This window comes from Rutilus rutilus (assembly GCF_951802725.1).
Source record: "Rutilus rutilus genome assembly, chromosome: 2".
Lineage (NCBI taxonomy): Eukaryota > Metazoa > Chordata > Actinopteri > Cypriniformes > Leuciscidae > Rutilus > Rutilus rutilus.
In genome coordinates, this window is record NC_140210.1 from 58060839 (window position 1) to 58076078 (window position 15240).

The 15240-nt window shown below is 39.8% G+C and overlaps 1 protein-coding gene across 1 annotated transcript in view; it reads left to right on the plus strand.

Annotated features, from left to right (window-relative positions):
- The window catches only part of LOC311286455 (dynamin-2-like), a 107111-nt gene that overhangs the window by 16342 nt on the left and 75529 nt on the right, over positions 1-15240 (plus strand). The window contains exons 6-11 of the mRNA XM_084402687.1: positions 3927-4025; positions 5467-5627; positions 7788-7930; positions 8912-9047; positions 9444-9511; positions 10364-10502. Of these exons, the coding sequence (XP_084258813.1) occupies positions 3927-4025; positions 5467-5627; positions 7788-7930; positions 8912-9047; positions 9444-9511; positions 10364-10502 (746 nt within the window). The remainder of the gene's footprint in view (positions 1-3926; positions 4026-5466; positions 5628-7787; positions 7931-8911; positions 9048-9443; positions 9512-10363; positions 10503-15240) is intronic.

Below are 15240 nucleotides of genomic sequence, written 5' to 3' on the forward strand. Positions count from 1 at the left end.
CCCTTCTCAGTTTAATCTAACGCAGAACTTTTTTTTTTTTTTATAGTTATAGAACAGAATAGAATAGAGTAGTAGAGAAAGTGTTAGTATTACTGGATCAAGTGCTGTCGAAAAAGAAGCGTCTTCAGCCGTTTCTTAAAAGTGGCAATGGACTCAGCCGCTCTGGTTGAGTTAGGCAGATCATTCCACCAGCAGGGAACAGTCATGGTAAAGGTCAGAGAAAGAGATTTTGTGCCTCTTTGAGATGGCACCACAAGACGCCGTTCACTTGCAGAGCGCAAGTTCCTGGATGGCACGTAAGTCTGAAGTAAAGAGTTAAAGTAAAAGGGAGCATATTAACGCTGCAGCCACATCTGATATAGATATAGAGCCATTTAGCTTGACTAAAGCCCTATTCGCACGGGATTAGAATTACCTAGCGACCTCCGGTAATTTGTAATAATCGTGCGAATCTGCCATGTCTTTAAAAATGTCTGTAAAAATTCCCCCCAAAATTCCCTACCGTATTTCGGCCAACACAGGGGTCCTCTGATAATACCAGTCCTGTGCGAATCCCCATGTCTGTGATTTTTTTTTTTTTTTGTCAGCCTATCGTTTCCTAAAGAACGTAATAACCATTATGGGCCGTTTAACAGTCCATTTTACGTCTGGATTAAGTAAGGAATAATTGACGACAGGCCGTTGAATTATTAGAAAAATAATGCACACCCGAGGTGGTAATGCAGTCACGACGCAAAGCGGAGTTACACCTCGGGTGTGCATTATTTTTCTAATAATTCAACGGCCTGAAGTCAATTATTCCGCTTACCGGTATACTACAGTTGAGTTACCACACCTCGAAACATTGTTCAGATTATGTATTTCAAGACGTTTGTAAAGTTTTTGTCATTAAAACGCTCTTGTATGTAGGACTAATGTCTTACGCATCTAATCCAATGCCTCCATTGCTAATTCCAAAACGTCATTTTAGAGTTAGTAACGGAGGTTTGAGCCACTGATGATAGCAGACTAATGCTGGGGACACACGACTAGCTGACACATTCTCTGACTGTTTTCATCGACTGCAGCAGATTTTAAACACCGACTTTGAACACAGACTGAACACGCTGAACAAGCCTTTGGGCATGATCAGTCATCAGATTACATTCATAACCGGCCTTAAAGTGTGTCCTCGGCTTTATGCAGTTATTAGAGAGAGATGTTGCAATAATGAGGCAGAAAAGCATGTGCGTCAATATTATTTATTTATTTATTAATTCAATTTGTTTTAATTCATTCGTTCATTCTTTTTTTTCTATTATTGACAGATGACAGTAGACTAGCCAAATAAATGAAAAAAAAAAGCCTTTTAACAAGTAAGGCCTATCAATAATAATTGATTTGTTATATTATCTGCAATAAAAATCTGTGCTGCAGGACTATCCATTTATTTTGCCTATATTCAGATTAATTTTCTATTGATTATAGATAGGAATATACTTTATTTATTAAAATTAAACTGCATGTTTCCATTGATTGTGAAGCTAGACACTGAAAACTGCAGCTTTTTCTTGTTATGAATTGTATCCTCTTTTCCGTTATTACAGTTAACTACGCGGAGTGATATGGAGCTGTAATGCGGTCAAGAACTGCCTAGAACTACTTTAACTGTGCGTTTCCCTGAAAATAATGCATACCTTAGAACGTTCGTCAACCAATCAGATTCAAGCGTTCAACGGCCCTGTAGTATAAAACTATATTAACAATAAAATCTCTCGATATGCCCTACTCCAATCCGATTATAGTTTTTCTCCAATAAAAACTATGAAGTGCTGCACAGAAGAAAACAAACTACAGTAAAGACATGACCCGGAAGCTCAAGTCGGACCGTTGTCTTGGAAGCGTTAAACTAAGCATTTTGGCACAGAGCTGAGCGTCAATCTCCTCAAAATATGGGCATTTTTTAGGCAGTCGTGGTACTTTCTGCAGAGGTAGTCGAGCCTCTCCTTACACTTTGTCCAGTCCCCAAAGTCCTGGGTTGATGGGCACCGCGTAACCAGCTCTTTAAATATATTTTCCCACACGGTGTGGTTGTGCACCATTTGTTCAAATTGCCTTTGGTAGCCGGGTTCACCCCACACCGATAATAAAGTCAAGGTTTCCTCGCGTGTCCAATGTCTATTTTTCTTCTTCGTCGCCACTTCGCAGTGTCGGTGAGCGGATGTTACGCAGCTGTGATGTCAAATCCTGACTAAAGTCCGTAAACTCGAGGGAATTACGGACATTTATTTGCCCGTGTGAATGAGCCACCAAAAACACAGACGTCAGGGGGTAATTTCTTAATTACGGAGGTCCAGGGGTAATACTAATCCCGTGCGAATAGGGCTTATGACTGTGATATTGCTCATATCAATATTCAAGTATATGATACAGCTTTCATTAGGGATGTCCCGATCCGATCACGTGATCGGAAATCGGGCCCGATCACGTGGTTTCAGACTCGATCGGAATCGGACATTACCTCCCGATCAGGACTCGGATATATATGTATATATATTCTCATTATTTTTTAACACATCTATAGTTATGCGGTGGCACAGAGTTACGCCGGTTTCACACTGCACGCGTTAGCAGAGCATAAGCAGCGCAGGAGCAGTGTGTATGGTGAGCAGGAGCAGGACACGCGCGTTTTGCTTTCACACTGGCAGCGTTTGTCACGCGCGGCTGAACCGCGGGTTGTGTACAGACAGAGTACTCTATAATGGATAAGTTGGCATTGCTTTATTTCGTTTTCAAATACATTTAAGAGAAAAGACTTGTCAAGAAGCTTATTTTATTAATAATTTCATTTATATAACTTTTGGTTCATCTTTGTTTTTATTGTTCTGGCAACAAGTTTGTTTTTGGACAGTTGTTTTCTTTTTTAATTGTTGTTGGTCATTTGATTGACTGTTTAAAACACAATAGATATCATCAATGCACTTTTTGGATAAAACTGCAGTGTGTTTTGGCTATGATCAATGCACTGTCACTTTAATTCAGCGTAAGCGGCGCAGCAAAAATAGACTCGGCGCCGAAATGAACGCGGCACTGCTGCTTCTGCTCTGCTCCTGCTACGTGCTGCCGCGCCGCCTCTGCGTGCGGTGTGAATGCTCTAATCTGTTAACATGGGCGCCGAAAAAAATAGGCGCTGCACGCTCTGCTAACGCGTGCAGTGTGAAACCGGCGAGTGCAGTTCCTAAAAGCACATTACTGGCTTTGCAAACACTGTGGCACTTTTATTTTTTTATTTGTTTACATGCCTACCGGGTATTTTAAGTTGAGGTGCTATTTGTTTATATTAGACTTTTTTATATTTACTGTTGCACTAAGTCCAAAAGTGAAGAATTTATGTTATTTATTACTTGATTGTTCAAGCTACCTCACAGAAGTGCTCTGTTTGTTAACAGAGTTGTTGAATGTTAAAATAAGGTGAATTAAATAAAAAATAAGGAACATCCTGGATCTGTTTTTCGCTCTTCTTTATTCTTTTTTTATGTATTATAGAAGTATCGGATCGGGACTAAGTATCGGTAGATACTCAAAATCAAATGACTCGGACTCGAGGGCAAAAAAACCTGATCGGGACATCCCTAGCTTTCATCAACAATAATAATAATATCAAAGGAAAATCAGTTTGAATAAGGGAAGACTCTGAAAGTCCTGGAATTTCATTTCTCAGTGTCTGTACGAACACTGTATAGTTTTATTTCCGCCACGTTTCATTTTTTCTAAACGTTTCATTTTTTCAAAACATTTAAAAAACGACATTTTGAACGCTCAGACTGAGAACGTTCAGAAATAACGCTTTCATAACTTGATGGGAATGTTAGCAAAAAAAAAATTGTTAGGTCGAGATGTGATTGAGAAACCAAACGCCCGCTTGACCTTTGACCTCTGCCCTGCAGGTCTTCGCACCATCGGCGTGATGACCAAACTGGACCTGATGGATGAAGGAACGGACGCCAGAGACATCCTGGAGAACAAGCTTCTGCCGCTGCGCAGAGGTGCTGCACCTGGGCTTCATGGGGGAATACAACTAAAACCGACAAAAAATATGTTGTAAATAATCAATAAAATGTAATATGGAAAACTTTTTATTTCAGCTAGTTGCCAAGGCAAAATTTCATGTTCATTTAGTGTAACTTATAATAACTCAAACTGAAATAAACTTAAATGAGTAAATACAAACTATATAGTCCCTAAAAACTGACTAAAGCACGACAGAATTGCTAAATCAAATGGTAACTAAAATTAAAATGAAAAGACAACATAAAAGTAAAACTTTATGGAGTGCAACAGTAAGAATTATATAAATTTTCCTAGATTTTTTACAAATCGTGTAAAACGTATAAACTGTTAAAGTCAGCCCTACTGTGACTGTGAATCGATGGTATTCGCTTCTGCTAAGGCCTGTGCTATTTTAGCTTGTTTTTAAAATTAACATGTTTAATCATGGAATTCCTGGTGGAAAAACTACATTACCCATGATGCCATACGGAAAATTCCACCAATCAGAAAGTCAAAACAGCACAAAAGATCTCTTTAGCTCCACCCACTCCAGTGAATGTAGAGTCGATCTCTCCGTTCTCTTAAAATACTTCAATGTTTGAAAGCCGTTGAGTTCACAGTCTTGTGTTTTTCTCTGATTATAAATTACTTTTTTGCTTGAAAATCAAAGTTTGTAGTGTTGTGATTCTCCTTGTAGCCGGTTGGTTTGGTTCACGGTTTATAACGCTTTATCAAAGTTTATTTTGTTAAATCCCTATGGGAAAAGGGAATGGAAAAAATACTTCCGGAACCAGCTGAAAAAGGGGGCGGGTGCTAATGCACTGTATTTAAAATATTGACAAAAAATATAATAGTATATCAGTAGATATGTTTCTGTCCGCCAGTTTTTATGCAAATTTTGGGATATCGCATAAAAAAAATCAGTAGATGGAAATGCGCATAAACTACGATGGAAACACATTTATTGAAAAATCCTTCGGCTCAGCGTCAGCTGTGATTGGATAACTGGAGTAACCAGTGGACCAATGGCGTCGCAGCGTCTCTAATGTTGGTTCAGTGTTTCTGAAACACTGGAGTCAAAGTGTGTGATCAGAATGATTAGGTTTAATTCCCTCCAGAAGCGTCTCACACACGAGTGTGTTCCCGAACACCAGCATCCGAATGCTAGAGAACATGACAGCGTTTACTGTGTGCTTCGCCTGACGCTCGAGACAAAAATAGAGAATGATTGCAGAAACTTACAGTTTTATTACTGATATTGTGCACCAGGAAGTGATGATTTTGTTCTCTTGAGCACATGGGATGGAAACACTGCTCTATTTGCAAATGTTTTATACAATATTCCAGTTTTAAATTCAACTTTTGGATTGACACATGGCTAGTGATGCACACATGCATGTTCTGTTATCAGTGATGCGGGTGTGTGTGTGTTTATAGGTTATATTGGTGTGGTGAACCGCAGTCAGAAGGACATCGACGGCAGAAAGGACATCCGGGCGGCTCTGGCTGCCGAGAGAAAGTTCTTCCTGTCTCACCCGGCATACAGACACATAGCGGAGCGCATGGGCACACCGTACCTGCAGAAAACACTCAACCAGGTACAAACACCCGCAGGACACGTTTAAAGGGGTGGTATAATGCCCTTTTCACAAGATGTAAAATAAGTCTCTGATGTCCCCAGAGTGTGTGTGCGAAGTTTTAGCTCAAAATACCCCACAGATATTTTTATATAGCATGTTAAAATTGTCACTTATTGAGGGTGAGGAAAATGCACCATTTTGTGTGTGTCCCTTTAAATGCAAGTGTGTTTGTGTGTGTGTGTGTGTGTGTGTGTGTGTTAGCAGCTCCGATTACCTCACACATGCATTGAAAATTTCTAAAACTTTTAGTCTTTTATGCTCAAACCCGGAGTCAGACAGAGATGGAGAGACTCAAGAAGTGACAGCATGTAGACAACATTTCTGAATGGTTAGTTGATGAATTTATTTAGCTTATATGTGGATATCTTCTAGTCATTGATTAGCATGTTTTTGTCTTGATAATCTATAAATCGTGTAAACTTTAGGGTTAGTGATGTCACTAACCCGTGAAGAGCTTGTTGTAGTCCTTAAAAAGCAATTTCTTTAAAAGGGTGGTTTACTGCCTTTTTTCTTTGCTTGATTGGTTTATGCGGTGCAATATAACATGTCTTCGTGTTTCGTTAAAAATGCCTTATTTTTCATAAATTTCACCTTTATTGTAAGCCGCTTCCTCCTCTGTCGTTGACTTCCTGAGTCTATGAAACCACTCCCTCAGAAACAGGCAATGGACTCAGATTGGTTAGTTGGGCCGCTGTGTTGTAATTGGCTAAACTGCGTCCGGAATCTTCACGCCCATTACCTTTACGGGCGACAGTTGCATTGCTCCGGTCAGAGGTAAATAATGGTGTCAATATTGCCAGTTTGAGCCAGAATCAGACCCAGAGAGCGGTGATGAAGAGAGTCAAGCAGAACCTCCGCAAACACGGCTCTTACTAACATTTCTGAATGGTACTTTTTTTTTTTTTTTTTTTTATTCTCTCAAAGAATTTCGATACGCTGTTACTTGAAAATGCTACTGCTGTTTGTTAGCTTTTGAGATACGGTTTCCCCTGATTAGACATTTAATATAACTGAATACATGACTGAGTAATACCGTTTTTTAAAGAGATTTTTTTTATTGATAGAATGAACAACCGTTTATCTCACAAAACGTAGTTTACTCAGTTTGTCGTTTTCTTCAGGTGTACATGTGATAACAGCAGCTGAAGTTTGCTGTTGCTATATCATTTTTTGAAGTTTGTACACGTTTGTCTTATACACACAAAATAGCATCAAACTAACGAGCTAGTAGGAGCTACTATAACCAAACAGCGTTGGCATTTGTTTACGTTCTTGATCAAATAAAAAAATTACGTCGTAAATTATACATGGCAAATACGTTTACAAAATTAGTACATAAATACAAATTCGGGTCCAAAATGTTTGTACGCGTTTGTCATAGACACGAAATAGCATAGCTAACTAAGTGGCTAAAGCCAGCGCTGGCATTTGTTTAACTTACGTCCTTGATAAAACTAAAACATTACGTCTGAAATTATACATGCAAATATATTTAAAATGATTAAATCTTACTTGCAGGTTGTGGCCCAACAACTGCTGCCTCTGGTTTTAAAGCTGGAACTGCTTCATGTTAATCGTCTCTTGTTGAATCCGGCGTTGAACTTGTGTAGATTCTGGAAGCTGTCTTCCGTAAAATGCGCAGCACAGAGAGCTAAACTACGATTGTAATTGTCAGGAACATAAGCAAACATAAATTTTAACCATTGTTGACGAACTACAGCGTCCGTAGGAAGCCCGAACACAGAAGAGCTTGACAGCTGAGTGAAAATAACACACTCTCGACGGCATGACTACAACTCTCCACTAACTCTACATCTTCGACAAAGCCGCAGAACATGGCCTTGACCCTCTCTGCATGTTCTGGAGGGAGGGCTGATGTAAATGTATGGGATAGTTACATATGAAACCCGGGAAGTATCTGGTTGTAGTCCCATTTGAGTCGTTTTTGTAGGCATTAAACTTCCTGATTTTTAAAAGACAATATCTCTGTTTACGTTGAACTTTCAGCGCAGCAACTTTGCAGATACTGTTCATGCACCAACAGCAACATCACACACTAACTAAAGTTAGAAAAGTGAAATCATAATCAACCACCCCTTTAATTCCAACTCTTTCCAGCAACTGACGAACCACATCCGGGACACCCTGCCGGCGCTGCGCAGTAAACTGCAGAGTCAGCTGCTGTCTCTGGAGAAGGAGGTGGACGAGTACAAGAACTTCAAACCGGACGATCCTGCGCGCAAAACCAAAGCACTGCTGCAGTGAGACACCAACACACTAACCTTTCTACAGTTTTATTGAGATTAGCATATTACATACTGTGATGCAGTTCAAGTCCTCTTATTGATTCCTTTGTGTGCATTTTAATGTGATTTTAAACCATTCAAGTGCAAGAAGACTCATGCACTGTTTTCTAAAGTGTGCACACAGAAAGCCGTTTTTCACACTCAATAGTGGTGCGCGAAACTGAATTTGCACTTGAACACACAAATACACACAAAAATATGTCAAAATATCCCCGTAAACATCTTAAGTGAACATAAACAGTTGAGGAAGAAGACGTGTGTGTATCAGTATATTGGATCTGTGCAGCTCTTAAAGTGACAGCGGTCTAATATTCCTGCCGTCTCTATTATAGCATTAAATACAAAACATTAAGAGAAAATTCACTCACTCTTCATAACTGAATGCATCTTGTAACTATATTTTTAATGTATATTTTATTTATAAAATGCAGTGTTATTTTTTTTTTTTACATTTGATTAGTTTCTGTACCTGAATACCTGACAATCTTACAACACTGTTTATTTCAAGCGTGTCTTTGTTCAGTTGCATTTATTTGTGTGATTGCTGATTTATTTGTTCTTTTTTTAATTCCTGAGTGTTTACTTGTCTTAAGTAATGCTTGACATGTATATAGTTGTTTTTGCTATGGTTTTTTTAAACCATATAGGCAAAAGTGTAAGTGTTCGTAGTTTTCAGCCACAATGAAATGTTTTGCAAGGAGAATTAGAATAAATGTGAATGATTTTTTTTATTTTACTTATTGGAATCGAAATTAGGAATCGCTAAGAATCGGACTCAATAAGCAGAATCTGAATCGGTAAAATTCGAACGATGCCAAACCCTAGTTCTATATCACCCAAACCTTTTCTTGTGTGTGTGTGTGTGTGTGTGTGTGTGTGTGTGTGTGTGTGTGTGTGTGTGTGTGTGTGTGTGTGTGTGTGTGTGTGTGTGTGTAGGATGGTGCAGCAGTTCGGCGTGGACTTCGAGAAGCGGATCGAGGGCTCTGGCGATCAGGTGGACACGCTTGAACTCTCCGGCGGAGCACGAATCAACCGCATCTTCCACGAGCGCTTCCCTGTCGAGCTTGTTAAGGTGCGTTTATGTTTGGTTTCGCTGGAGTCTCACTAGCTGAGTTAATGGATCTCCATCTCCATATTTTGTAGAGCTGCACGATTAATCATTAAAAGATGGCGGTATCAATTCAAACATCCATGTGATCCTAAATAACAGAGATTTGGCTCTGTCTGTTAAACCTTTGACAAAATCACAGTGAACTGATTCAGATCTGTGTTCAGATCCAGAGAGAGCCGTTGTCATGTGTAGATATGAAACACAAACCACCTTTTCATTGTACCAAAAAAATCATGATTCTTACTTCATCCAGAATCATGCAGCACTGACATAATGGTAGAAATTACATTTTCAACCAAACATTTCCTTTTAATCTCATAATACAGTAGATAAACGTGTTTGTGTGTGTGTGTTTAGATGAAGCCTGATGAGAAGGAGTTGAGGAGAGAGATCAGTAACGCCATCAAGAACATCCATGGAGTCAGGCAAGAACACACGGACACGTGCACTCGTTGCAGGAGCATCATTCACTCAGTTATTAAACTTCTATATCACACATGCTGGATCATTTAGTCCGCTTTCATCACAACTTTAACCTCTTTAACATTAGAACTATTTAACTCTCTGGTGCTCTTCGCGTGTCGGTCAAAAATGACAGAATTTTTTTAATTTCTTGACAGAATGACTTTCAATGAAATGAATGTACTATTTTATTCAATGTTTTTTTAATATTTTGTATTTTTAGGGGATTTAATGCTGCTAAATAATATTTACACTGTATTTCTCGTATATGGCTCATAAATCTTGAACGCTGTAGAGCACAGACTTAAGTTTGATCTTTTTAAAGAGGACACTTGGCAGATCATTGCTGAAGTGAAAAAAAGTTTTAAGAAATCAAATAAAAAAAAGTTACAGAATTTTATGTTTATTGTTATTAAAAATGCACAATCGTCTCATTCATTTCCAATGCGCTCATTTTAGACCGCGAGGAGCACAAGTGTGACTGTTAGTTACAAGACCATTTAACCTTTTCAAATGATGTCCATGATTTTTTTTTTTTGTGTGTGGTCACATAGCAAGTGCCAAAACCTTTACCAAGTTTTGTACCATTCCAATTAAGTAAAAAAATAAATAATAAAACGTAACATTTTCGGTCAAAAATCGAAGACCGAAGAGCACAGATACACCACACATATTCAACATGCACTTAATGCTGACTTTTGACCAACTCAACAAACGCTCATTAGAGTCATGGTTTCTGTTACATGGTTTCTGTTTTCCGTTGCACACAGATCAGCATGGTTTTACTGTGTTTGACCGTGTGTGTGTGACCTCAGGACGGGGATGTTCACCCCTGACAAGGCCTTCGAGACCATCGTGAAAAAGCAGCTGATCAAGCTGAAGGAGCCGTGCCTCAAATGCATTGACCAGGTCATCCAGGAGCTCATCAATACGGTCAGGCAGTGCACACTGAAGGTAGACACGAGAGACGCCTGAGCATGTCACGCTAACCGCTCCGCAAAGCAAAAACACGCTAGCCATGCTGCTTCAGGCTGATTGACTGACTACTTCAATAAAGAAATAACGAAAGCTGCTCGCCTTGTAAATTACATTCCACATCAGCCACACAATCTGACATGAACGGTCCCGTAAATGTTGTGTTTACACTCAAATAGTGTTAGCAAACTGCGACTAGCAGGTTAAAGGGCTGCGGTTCCAGAAAAGACGCGTGTCACCCTTAGGAACGAGGACGTACGGAATGAATGAAGTGATGTGCTTGTGTTTTCATCCACCCGTCCACTTTTTCCCAATATTGTGCCCTTAATTATCCCCCCAAATAACACCTGCGCTGTCCCATGATCCTCCAGGACGGGGCTGTTCACCCCTGACCTGGCCTTTGAGGCCATAGTGAAAAAGCAGATTGTTAAACTGAAGGAGCCGTGTCTCAAGTGTGTAGACCTGGTGGTGTCTGAACTCGCCACGCTCATCCTCAAGTGCACTGAGAAGGTAAAACATGACCGTTTCTGGCAGATCCCGTAACCAATCAAATCCAGTCCTGTAATCGAACATTCTTTGATTGAAAGGTCCCTCAACCAATCAAATCCAGTCCTGTAATTGAACATTCTTTGATTGAAAGGTCCCTCAACCAATCAAATCCAGTCCTGTAACCGAACATTCTTTGATTGACAGATCCCTCCACCTAGGGCTGGGCGATATATATCGTGAGATTGTTATGCGCATCTCGTCAGTAAAGCCGGTTCCTTGATTAGAAGTAAATCACCATCACCTGCTTTCAGATGGAGCGGCATTTACTACAAAGAGCCGTAGTTAACTGACAAACTGAGCCATATCGCATTAATATCGCGGACGTATCGCCAGCGATAATTAATGCGATATGGCTCAGCTTGTCAGTTAACTACGGCTCATTGTACACAGCAAAAACTCCTGGGAGGGTATATGAGTCCACACTCAAGAGTGTTAAAGTTAATGAGATAATTAAGCGATTCACTGAGTGATGATTGAGCATTATTGAAGACACCTGATGTTAACAAGCAGAATCACTGAAGGAGAAAACCTCAAATTGTAAGCCACCATTATGGTGATCAGTGTTTGCTTTAGTTAGGCTCTTGACCCTTATTTGTTTTGTTTTTTTTGATCAAGGTCTCTTTTATTTTCAAAGATAACAAACAAAAGATATACAATACTCACATGAAATAGTCAAGTCTAGTTCCTGTGAATACAAACAAACCAAACATCTCCCCAATGCCCCCCACCCACATGTACTGGACCCCAACAAATTTCCATACATCCAGACATACTCAGATATGAGTCTGCAGATTCATACATATAGAATTCAAATATCTAAATAAAATAAAATAAAAAGACACCTATATACATATACACATGCATTGCACACACAATTGGGTTACATAGACATGTTGGTAGCTGCCGTGCCTTCTACAAAGGAAATAAAAGGCTGCCAAATTGTATAGAATTTACTAGTGGACCCTCTTACAGTGTATCTAATTTTTTTTAAGTGAACATAACTCATAACCTCCCAGATCCATTGGCCATATGTTGGGGGGAGAGCATCTTTCCATTTAAACAGAATAAGCCTCCTAGCCAACAAAGAGCAGAAGGCCATCATGTTTAGGTGGCGCCCAGAAAAGGTGGCATCTACCGGAGCCACACCAAACAATGAAATCAAAGGAGATGGTTGTATTGTTCTTCCACATATTTCAGAGAATGCCTCAAAGATGGACTGCCAAAAATTATGCAGCTTAGGGCACAACCAAAACATGTGTAATAGTGTGGCAGGAGCCTGTCTGCACCGATCACACATAGGATCAATACTCGTTTTAATTCTAGACAATCTATCCTTGGTCCAGTGAAGACGGTGCACTATTTTAAATTGAACCACCGCATGTCTGAGGCATAAAGAGGAAGAATAGATACGCTGTATAATTTTTTGCCAGGTTTCTTCTGAAATCGTTTCATTTAGGTCTGTTTCCCATTTAATTCTAAGGCAATCGAGACTATTCAAGTTATGCGTATTGAGCAATGTATAAATTCTGCCTATTACTTGTTTTATGTTAACTTTACATTTTAAAATTGTTTCAAGCAGAGATTCAGAAGGGCTCAAAGGGAAACAGTCAGAGTTAGAGGCCACAAAACCTCTAAGCTGCAGATACCTGAAGAATTGCGATTTATGGAGACCATACTTCTGTTGCAATTGTATAAAACCTCTTAGAAATACTCCTTTTCAATGGATGTCCTCTCTAACACCATCCAATCAGTACTATTGACATCCGTGAAATCATTTCTCAACCAATACAGCAGTGCTCTTATATTAGCAGCCCAATGGTAATACATAAAATTTGGAAGTGCCATACCACCCATTGCACGGGGCCTCTGTAATATATTTTTATTAATCCTGGGCTGCCTTTTATGCCATATAAAGGATGTAATCTGACTGTTTAAACTGGAAAAAAAAGATTTTGTTAGATAGAGAGGAAGACATTGAAACAAATATAAAAACTTAGGGAGAATATTCATCTTAATCGTATTGATCCTCCCTCCTAAGGAGAGAGGCAGAGGGTCCCAACGCTCAAGGTCTTGTTTAAGGCTGCTTAAGAGGGGATGATAATTAGCCTTAAAAAGATCCTTGTGGTTACGTGTGACCCATATACCTAAATATTAAATTTTTTTAGGACTAAATTTAAAAGGGGTTGACCCAAGATATGATCTGTCTATAGAAGAAATAGGCATAGGTTCACTTTTCTGAAAGTTAACTTTATAACCAGATATTTTTCCGAACTTTGTAAGTAGACTCGATAGTTCAGGAAGACTGGAGAGGGGGTCCGATAAGAATAATAACATGTCATCTGCATAAAGTGACACTTTATGCTCTGAACCCGCCCGGTGTATCCCCTTGATGGTGGTGCACTGCTTTAGGGCTAATGCGAGTGGCTCAAGTGCAACGGCAAACAAAAGTGGTGAAAGAGGACACCCCTGCCTCGTGCTCCGCTTCAGCTCGAAGTAGGTGGATAAGTTATTATTGGTGCGTATTGCAGCCACTGGGAGCGTGTATAGGAGTCTGATCCAGAAGATGAATTTAGGGCCAAAATGAAACTTCTAAAGTCTTGAAAAGATAGTCCCACTCCACCCTATCGAACGCTTTTTCAGCGTCGAGTGACAACATCACTTCAATATTGCCAGGATCATGCGGAGTGGGACAATATAGGATATTAAATAGACGCCTGATATTGAAAAATGAATAACGATTTTTTATAAATCCTGTCTGATCAGACGAAATAATAGAGGGAATAATGTTTTCAAGACGACGCGCCAAAATCTTGGCAAGAATCTTTGCATCTGTATTCAGCAACGAAATAGGGCGGTACGAACCGCAATTGAGGGGATTTTTATCCTTTTTAATTAATAGAGAGATTACTGCTTGATGCGTGGTTGGGGGCAAAGAGTTGGTGGCTAAAGATTCTTCATATACTAACAATAACAGAGGAGATAACTGGTCAGAAAACTTTTTAAAAAATTCGGTTGAGAAGCCGTCTGGCCCTGGAGATTTGCCACTTTGCATGGCACCGATTGCTGACACTATCTCCTTAACTGAGAAATCCCTTTCCAGTTCAGCTGAGAATTCTACACTTACAGAAGGCATTTTAAGGAATCTAAAAAAGTCTTCTAATACCCCTTTTCCACCAACAAGAACCGGGTGCTGGTTCAGAGCCAGAGCCAAAGCTGGTTCAGAGTTGGTTCGACTGACGAGCTTACTAAGAACCGGTTTGCCTTTCCACCGGCTAGAGAGCCACAACAGAGCCAGATCTTACGTCACTGTCAAGGCTCGAAATTGCGACCATTTTGGTCGCATATGCTCCTGAAATTTAATCTGTGCGACCTAAAAATATATTTGGGAGCATTTGTGCGAGTGCAAATAATGGTTGTGGTGCGACCTGTTTTCATTTCTCTTAAAAACGTTTGCAAATTACTTCACAGTGTGTACCACGGCTGGACTGGCCATTGGGCATACCGGGCAAATGCCCGGTGGGCCGACGTGCTTTTTGGGCCGATACATCTCATAAATACTTTTTTTTATTATTATTATTTTTTTTTTTTTAACGGCCCATAAAATGTGTACATCGGCGGGCCATTCGTTTTGTTTTGTTTTGCTTGCGTTTTGGGTTTGTGCCGGTGTAATGCATTGGTCAAAAAAAGTCAGTGTTAGTTTTTTTTCTGACAGACCAGCCCATGAAACACGTAGATCAGCGGCCCATTGGTTCTTTCCTTGATTGACACTGGGCTGGCCCAATCACAACTTTAAACGAGTGAGCGAGCGTGCAGCAGTGTCAGTGTGTAATATCTCTGCCAGAATAGAGCTGGTAAGTCCCGCCCCTTCCGTAAAACCCCGCTGGACCTCAAAGTTGAAAAACCGTCAATGCAAGTGAATGGGAGAAAATAATTATTTTCTGGTCCCGTTTGAATTGTGCCATGAATGTGAACATATGTTGTCTGTGAATTTTTTATATAATCTTTCATGTTACAAGTTTGACAGTATATGGTATGATTCGTCGGCTAGCAGTTGTGGAAAAGACATAACGAGAAAGACTACATGTCGCCTATGTGACGTCACCCCATAAAGTTGACTAATCCCGTGGTTTTCACCAACCTCAACGATTTTGTCCTCTCCCTGAAAGAA